We start from the raw sequence: 9,047 nt of genomic DNA, 5'->3' as shown, positions 1-9,047 counted from the left end.
CGCTTACATAAGCATTGGTGGTAACAAATATGTTTTTGTAATTATTGATGATTATTCTCGTTTCACTTGAGTATTCTTTTTGCGTGAAAAGAGTGAAGTCCAAGGTATCTTCAAGAAGTTTGCAAGAAGAGCCTAAAATGAGTTTGATGTCAAAATCAAGAGAGTTAGAAGTGACAATGGGATAGAGTTTAAGAACACCAACATTGAAGAGTTTCTTGATGAAGAAGGAATCAAGCATGAGTTTTTGGTTCCATACACTCCACAATAAAATAGTGTTGTGGAGAGGAAGAACCGAACGCTCATAGAAGCCACAAGAGCAATGTTGGATGAATACAAGACTCCAACCAACTGTTGGGCAAAAGTGGTCAACATGGCATGCCATGCTATCAACCGCTTATATCTTCACAAAAAAGAGAAAAGACCGCCTACGAACTTCTAACCGGTAAAAAGCCTAAGGTGCACTACTTTAGAGTTTTTGGATCCAAGTGTTTCATACTTAACAAGAAATCCAAAAGCTCTAAGTTTGCACCAAAGTTTGATGAAGGTTTTATGCTTGGTTATGGTACTAACGAACATGGATATCTTATTTTCAATAAAACCACTGGTTTAATTGAAATCACGGTAGATGTGACTTTTGATGAAACCGACGGCTCTCAAAAAGACCAAGTCAATGTTGAGAATGTAGGTAATGAAGAAGCTCCACATGAAGCAATCAAGAAGCTTGCCATTGGTGAAGTAAAGCCCGTTGAAGACGAAGATGAAGACCATGTTGTGCATGATGATCTTGATCCAACCATTCATCATGTTTCATCCAATGAACATGGTTAAGCTTCCGCAACAAGAAATAATCAAGATGGTAGATCAAATGAAGCACAAGGTCATTCTCATGAAGATGGTGTCAACAATGAGCGAGCTCAACCACAACTCAATAATGAAGAAAGAAGTGAAGTCAACCCTCCACAAGCTCATGATTGTGATCTTCCAATCGATCATGACTATGATGCCGATGATGATAATGGCCCTATCCAAAGATCAACTCGAGTGCCACATCCTAGAGTGCATCAATTCATTCAACGGGATCATCCCGTTGATAATATATTGGGGAGCATTCGATGAGGGGTAACTACACATTCTCGTTTAGCAAGTTTTTGTGAATATTACTCGTTTGTTTCTCCTTTGGAACCCCATAGGGTGGAAGAGGCACTTGATGATCTGGATTGAATGATAGCCATGCAAGAGGAGTTGAATAACTTCACTCAAAATGAAGTCTGATCCTTGGTGGAAAGGCCCAAGCAAAATGTGATTGGAATCAAGTGGGTCTTCCATAATAAGCAAGATGAGCATGGCATGGTAACAAGGAACAAGGCAAGGTTGGTGGCTCAAGGATTCACTCAAATTGAAGGCTTGTATTTTGGGGAGACCTATGCACTGGTGGCTAGGCTAGAATCAATTCGTATTCTACTTGCCTATGTTGCTCATCATGACTTCAAGCTATATCAAATGGACGTGAAGAGTGCATTTCTCAACGGCCCCCTATCCGAGTTGGTGTATGTAGAGCAACCACCGGGTTTTAAAGACCCCAAGTATCCAAACCACGTCTACAAGCTCGATAAGGCGCTCTATGGGCTCAAACAAGTCCCTAGAGCTTGGTATGATTGTTTGAAGGATTTCCTACTCAAATAAGGTTTTGAGATAGGAAAGGCCGATGCTACTTTGTTTACTCATAAAGTCAATAATGATATCTTCGTTTGCCAAATATATGTCGATGACATAATATTTGGTAGTACTAATGTGGCTTTTTGTGAGGAATTTAGTAGGATTATGACAAATAGGTTCAAGATGTCCATGATGGGAGAGTTAAAGTTTTTCCTTGGATTTCAAATCAAGCAACTCAAGGATGGCACGTTCATAAGTCAAACCAAGTACACCAACAACATGTTGAATAAGTTTAACTTGGACAAAGCCAAGCCCATCAAGACACCCATGCCAACCAATGGACATCTTGATTTTGATCAAGGAGGAAAGGACGTCGATTAGAAGGTATATCGCTCCATGATTGGATCACTTCTTTACCTTTGTGCATCTAGGCTCGATATTATGCTTAGTGTATGCATGTGTGTAGGATTTCAAGCTAATCCAAAAGAATATCATTTGATGGCTGTTAAGAGAAATTTTTGTTATTTAGTGCACACTCCTAATCTTGGCTTGTGGTATCCTAAGGGCTCAACTTTTGAGTTACTTGGCTATTCCGATTCAGACTATGCCGGTTACAAAGTAACTCGAAAGAGTACTATCGGGACTTGCCAATTTATTAGTCAATCCTTGGTGTCTTAGAGCTCTAAGAAGCAAAATTTCGTTGCTTTGTCCACCGCTGAAGCCGAGTATGTGGCGGCCGACACTTGCTGTGCTCAACTACTTTGGATGAAGCAAACACTAAAGGACTTTGGATGTGAGATAACCAAGATTCCACTTTTGTGTGACAACGAGAGTGCCATTAAGTTGGCAAACAACCCTATAAACCACTCTCGAACAAAGCACATAGACATCCGGCATCATTTTTTGAGATACCATGAAGCCAAAGGAGATATCATCATTCATCATGTGAGCACCGAAAAACAATTAGCCGATATCTTCATAAAGCCCCTAGATGAGTCAAGATCTTGTGCTTTGAGGAGTGAACTAAATATCATTGATTCTCGTAATGTGGCTTGATCCCTTGCACACACATTTTATTTTATCTAGTTAGGAGAAAACAATTAAGAAAACATTGTGTGACACTTTCAAAATCTATTTTATAATTTTCATGAGTGACTATTTCTTTGTGTTGGTTGAATGAAATCTAGTCACTTGTGAAAATATTAGTGTCCATCATATTTTTGCCCCACATGGTAGAGTGAATGCAGGTTGAGGTGCTTTTCTGTTTCTCTGCGTCGGAAGTCTTGATGGCCGAAAGTCACGGCTCGCGTCGGGAATCCCGACCGCCGAAAGTCCCGATGTAATCTAGGAGTTCCGACGCAGATCTACGCCACGTCATCCATTTTGACCGCGCCGCATCATTTCACCGTCTCATTTACTCGGCCCGATCCCTTCTCCTACGGTTATTCTCTCTCTCCCCTCCCTCCCGTAGCCCCGCATTCCTCTCCACGCCGCCCTTGGTCCTCATGCCGCCCTCGGTCGTCGCCTGCCCGTGGCTTCAACATGCTCTGGGCCATCGGGAGTTTCAGCGCCATCTCCTTTCCAGTTGTGCCGTCGGAGGTTCCGCTTTCTCCGCCCCTATTCCACTGCCTGTGCCTTGGTGTTCTTCCTTGGATCGGTGGTGGAGAATTCATTGGTGGTGGTGCTTGAGCTCATGGACTGTGATTTCATTTTTTCTTCATCTCGTCTTTCCTCGATTCAAGGTACTACCATAGCGCCCTAACCCTGTTGTCAATGTACCTTGCGCTTTGCCTCTATTCTTTCTCCCTCTCTACTCCTCTATCTTCCTTGAATGAGTGTATGTCGCGATTTGAAGCTCCATGAATGGGATGGTCACCTTGTGTGTCGAAAGTCTCGGTGACCGTCGGAGGTTCCGACCATCAGAACTCCCAACGTCAGGCTAGAACTCCCAACCCTAGGGTGACCCCTCCATTCCTGTTTCTTCACTTCTTGATGTTCGTTTGCTTCTTGTAGTCTTGTTTCTTAGTTCCACTTCGTGTTCTTCGCAGTCATGGATGATGGCAGTCCCTCGCATCATAGGGAGAAGAGGTCCAAGAAGAACCAGGACCGTGCCGCTGTCCCCAAACCATCTGGTCATAGCAAGGTGTCATATCAGCATGGTGGTGCTAGTGGTTCCCATGCTGCCTATCGTCATGACAATCAAGGGTCGTCGGTTGTCGCTCCTCCTCCTGCTCCTGCTCCTACCCCTGTTGGGGATGTGCCGATGGTTGATGAAGAAGAGGAAGCGCTTGACCATGTCAGATGCACCATTGCTGCTCCACCAACTCACACCCCGACTTGCGGTCCAGGGTTTGTCTCTTAGCTTGTTCCGTTCATGGCTGTGTCATCGATCATGCAGGAGCCCGCCATGGCTCCGAATCCTGTTGGTGGATGGACTCCTCCTCTTCTAGTGGACTATCGTCACCGGGTTAAGGACATCAGGTCCTAGAGGGGTAGGAACCTTTATGCTGAGGACGAGAAGGATCTACAACTTGAGTATTGTTTCTGACACCTCTTCCATTATGACTTTTATGATTCCATTCTATATCAGAAGTTTTTGAAGAAGAGGGAGCCACTAGTCCTTTAGATGAAGTGCATTGATACATACTCTCTTGGCAAGTACAAGGAACCCGAGCTAGAGTAGATGGTTTGGGATATACACTCAATGGGGCTGTCCTACCTGCTAGAGTTTAGGAAGCATTAGAACAATGAGCTAATCTATCAGTTTTGTGCTTCTTATCATCATGAGAGAGACCCTACTGATGCTATTGACATTATTCATTGGACCACTAAAAGCAAGCATTATAAGGTGGACTTCATCACTTTCTCTCGCCTTCTTGGTTTGAGTCACAATGACCGCACTGCTACTGAGTTGACTGAGTATGAGGATCTCGCTTTGGAGGAGTACCAACATATGTATCTTGATGGACACACAGCTGATGGACAGACAGTGTTTATAAAGCCCTACTATTATGTTCTAAACAACATCTTGCGACAGATCTTGTATCTGAAGGTAGGTGACTCCGCCTACCTTCGTGATGATTCACAGAAGGTGCTTCAGCGATTTGGCAATGAGTTTTAGAAATTTTCCATCAGCAGATACATTTGGAACAAGATACATGATGCTACTAAGGATCTAGTAAAGCATCTTCCCTATGCATCGTACATTATGCATGTCATTGAGCAAGTATCTGGCATCCAATTTTCCTATGACACTCAACAAAAGCTCCTCAAGATATCCAACAAGACCTCCATCATTGCTGCTAGAGAACTGAGGGAGAAAGCTGATGCAGCCAAAGCTAAAGGGAAAGGTGCTTCGGGTTCTCGCTCTCATCATGGTGCTTCAACACCTACTGCTGCTCGCCCTTCTAGTGCCGAGCCCCTCTCTTCGTCCTCCTCTGGAAAGAGGCCCAACAAGTTCAAGTTCCTAATGACATATATGTTTGGACAGTGTTGTGCTAGTGCTCAATGTGAGCACGATATGCAAGAGATGCTATATCGGTTGGAACAGCATGCATGGATTGTCTCTTCTCCTCCACCGCCGTTTGTGCCTCCCCATGATCCGTTGGCTCTATATGATGAGGCTTGTGCGGCCTACGAAGATGATGCGACTTCTCGCCCTCATGGCAAGGGCAAGGCGATGGAAGAAGATGAGGATTACATCGAGGACGATGATGATGAAGACGACGACGGTGGTGACTACGGTGACCATGATGAGGATGATGACTACGAGGATGAGTAGTTGGTTTTTCATGCGGCCTACCCCTTTTGGCACTTGTTGACAAAGGGGGAGTGTTAGGCTTTGATATCTTGTAATAAGTTAGTTGATAATTTTGTTTGGAGACTTTTAAAACCCTTAGCATGTAAGCACTTTGTCGTGTGGTGGCTACTTTGTGATGGACAAATATCTATATATGTTTGTGATGAATGATTGTAGGACAAGTCATGATTATCTATCTAGCTTATTAACTTGTGCTTGTCTCTACTTGTGATGGTGCATGTATTTTGATGGCCATGTGTTGCTTCAAATTTCTACTTTGAAATATTGGCCATCGTATTCTTTTTATTTGTTGTGTGAAATAACATGTCATATTGCAATTTCTTTTCATGGATATCTATTTGTTCACACACACCTATTGCACCCTACGGATTGCAAAATTTAGAGGGAGCTTTTGTCTTGAGGTATGCAAATCATGTATAGATGATTCTAATTGATATTCAAATTCATGCATACATCAAGGGGAAGCTCTTCATAAATTTTTGGGTTCAAAAGCTTTAAATTCTTTCATTCTTATAAAAGCCTAAGTTGGTTGTCATCAATTACTAAAAAGGGGGAGATTGAAAGTGCATTTGCCCCCTATGTGGTTTTGGTGTATTGATGACATCAAAATTAGGGACTAATATGATCTTAATGAGACATGTCGTAGCTATTAGTCCCATGAAAGAATCAAAGAGTTGATAAAGATGAAATGGTATCCCTCAATTCTTGAAGTTGAAAAGGCGGACGAACTCAAAATGCTCTCTAAAGATTTTAATTTTGTTTTTGAGTTTAGGATCTGCCGCACTATAAAGAGGGATGCAAATTTAGTTGGTCTAAGGAAGATAGAGTGCTCAAGCATTAAAATAAAATCAAAAGAGAGACACTCTAGCACTCCATGAGCATGTAGATTATTTTTCTATGACTGTCGGTGTCGGAAGTCCCAACGTAAGCCAGAACTCCCGACAGTCGGAAGTCATGACTCTTGCCAGAAGTTCTGACTCTCAGTCACTTAGCCTGCGCCGTGACTGTGGACGTCAGAAGTCCCGACCCAAGCCGGGAGTCCCAACATCGGTGGTTCTGCTAGCCGATTGTCTGCGCTCGTCAGAACTCCCGACGTACGTCGGAAGTTCTGACTGTCGGAACTCCTGACCCAAGCCGAAAGTCCCTGCATCAGCGGTGTCGGCTGGTTGTTTAACTGCGCACGTCGGAAGTCCCAACGTATGTCGGAAGTTCCAACCGTCGGAAGTCCTGATGTTTACCGAGAGTTCCGACATTGACTTGCATGCGTGGACTTCTGACCCTATGTGAACAGTGTTTTCTGTTAACGTCGGAAGTCCCAAGATCTACGTCGAAACTTCCGACGTAGATATGAACGGTTAGATTTTCACTTGGAGTATAAATACCCCTCTCTTCACTTCTAACCGTTACGGACTCATTCATAGCTGACCCACTTCGTGCTCAACAGCTTCCAAGCAACTAAAGCACCCCTCTCCTTCCCCCTTTGCTCTAATCTTTGATTCCCTTAGGATTTTGAGTGAAAGGAAAGTGGATTAAGTGAGAGCATCACTTTGGTAAGCTTGAGCATTTGATTTCTTCGTCAAGCCGATTGATTTTACATCTATTACTCTTGGGGCTTTGCCCCTAGACGGCTAGACGTTGCCCAAGAGCTTCTATCTTGTGGAAGAGCCTTAGAAAGTTTGTATCACCCTTCGATTTCTTAGTGAAAAGCTCAAGTGACCTTTGTGGTCACTTTGAGAGAGGCAAGGAAGTGGAAGAGACTCCGACCTTGGTGGTCACCTCAACAACGAGGACATAGGAGCTCTTTTATGGGGTTGCCGAACCTCGGAATAAATCCTTGTGTCCCGCGTGCTTTTTCTTTTTTTTGATGTTGTGATTGCTAGAGATTACTTGTATTTGTTTGTCTCTTTCTCTCCTAAACTTCTATTTTAGGGTTTGGACTCGATCTACTGTTTAGAGGCATTACGGCGTCAAGGGAGTGACTCAACATCTTCACCAAACCACTAGGAAGTGAGGTTGTAAGATTATTTATCGGCAAAGTTAAATTTGGCACTGCTTTTGTAGTTCACGTAGGTGTCGGAACTGCTGACATTTGCGCTGAAACTTGTGACAACGTTGGGAGTTTCGACCAAAATGCCAGGACTTCCGACATTGACTGACAGATTTAAACTTAGCATTTGCAGTAAATTTTTAGATACGCCTATTCACCCCCTCTCTAAGCATTGTTAAATCCTTTCATCTATGCTGTTTGGATTAGGGTGCTGATCTTGGGCAGCACGTCAGGGGTCTTGATACGCGCATGTTAGATGACGTCGGCAAGCTTTCAGACTTCTTTTCTTTGACCCTGCTACAAGATTCATTCTTCATCTTCCAGCAGGCTCGGGGACTAAGTCGCTACACTTTACCTGGCGGTGAATCTAGTGCTTATTTCTTGATTTATCCTCCTTATTGACGGAGTCTAAGTGGCTACACTTCTCCTAAGTGGAAGAATTTTTAGATTTTGAACTTGAGCTCCTTACATCCTTATGGCAAGCCTTACTTGGGATACACTGCTCAGCGACGGTTCACAGCTGCTCGGCGATGTTTCATAGCTGCTCAGCGATGGTTCACACTGCTCGGCGACGGTTCACAGCTGGTCGACAACTCATCATGGTGGTCGGACCATGAGTTTGATTGCTCGGCTTTGTTCGTACTTGCTCGGACAAGCTTGAGACGGCGTTGCACAACAGATACAAGGCGTTTGGGGACTAGCTGTGGGTATATGACCCCCGGTACCCATAAGACAAGACATAGGCCACATCATTAGAGGTGCCCCAACCCACAAGATCAAGGCGTGCACGGCACTGGTCGACATGCACTGCAAAATATTATATAGTACCAAATAAGATACTTTTCTTGTAACCCTACCCCTCTAGAGTATATAAGGAGAGGCAGGGGTCCCCTAGTCGACATCTCCATAGATCTCATATTCAATACAATACACCAAAGACACAGGACGTAGGGTGTTACGTCGATCAGACGGGCCGAACCTGTCTAAATCGTTGTCTCTACGCCTTGTGTCACCATCCGGTTCCTATCACGCGCACCTCCATCGATCAATCTACCTTCGTAGGACACCTCTCGAAAGACTGACAAGCATCTTTTGTTGACAGTTATCCCAAGTCAAACATTACTATCTTCGACTACGCGATTCAAAAAATTCTTATAGTTTTACAAGTTACGAATTATATACCATGACAGTATTTTTCACAGTGAACCTAACCACATAGGATTTATGCCATGAACATATATATATATATATTTTGGATTAATGGTCAAAAACACAATGTTTGACTTAGGACAAACTTAATACGATATGTAAATAAAAATGGATGGAATACTAGTAGTGGGATTTTAGTTAATTATATAATAATGCTTTTTTGAAAAATGATAGAATGACACTCTTTTATAGGAAAGGTGAGAGAGTATACTATTTTGAAGTATGTTATGAATCCTTAGTATTGGATTCCATAACTTCTCATATGATCTCCTGAAGGTTTTCGTAACTAAACTACTAAAGCATTGGATGGAACCA

General features: G+C 43.2%; 1 protein-coding gene across 1 annotated transcript in view; it reads left to right on the top strand.

Moving 5' to 3' along the window:
* The first annotated feature begins 370 nt into the window (after positions 1-370).
* The window catches only part of LOC136456784 (small ribosomal subunit protein uS12), a 264,823-nt gene continuing 256,146 nt past the window's right edge, over positions 371-9,047 (top strand). Inside the window, exon 1 of the mRNA XM_066456764.1 lies at positions 371-374. Within this exon, the coding sequence (XP_066312861.1) occupies positions 371-374 (4 nt within the window). The remainder of the gene's footprint in view (positions 375-9,047) is intronic.

The sequence above is a fragment of the Miscanthus floridulus genome, chromosome 6, assembly GCF_019320115.1.
Source record: "Miscanthus floridulus cultivar M001 chromosome 6, ASM1932011v1, whole genome shotgun sequence".
Lineage (NCBI taxonomy): Eukaryota > Viridiplantae > Streptophyta > Magnoliopsida > Poales > Poaceae > Miscanthus > Miscanthus floridulus.
The sequence above is the reverse complement of the archived record's forward strand: the minus strand, read 5'-3'. Positions and strand labels throughout refer to the sequence as shown.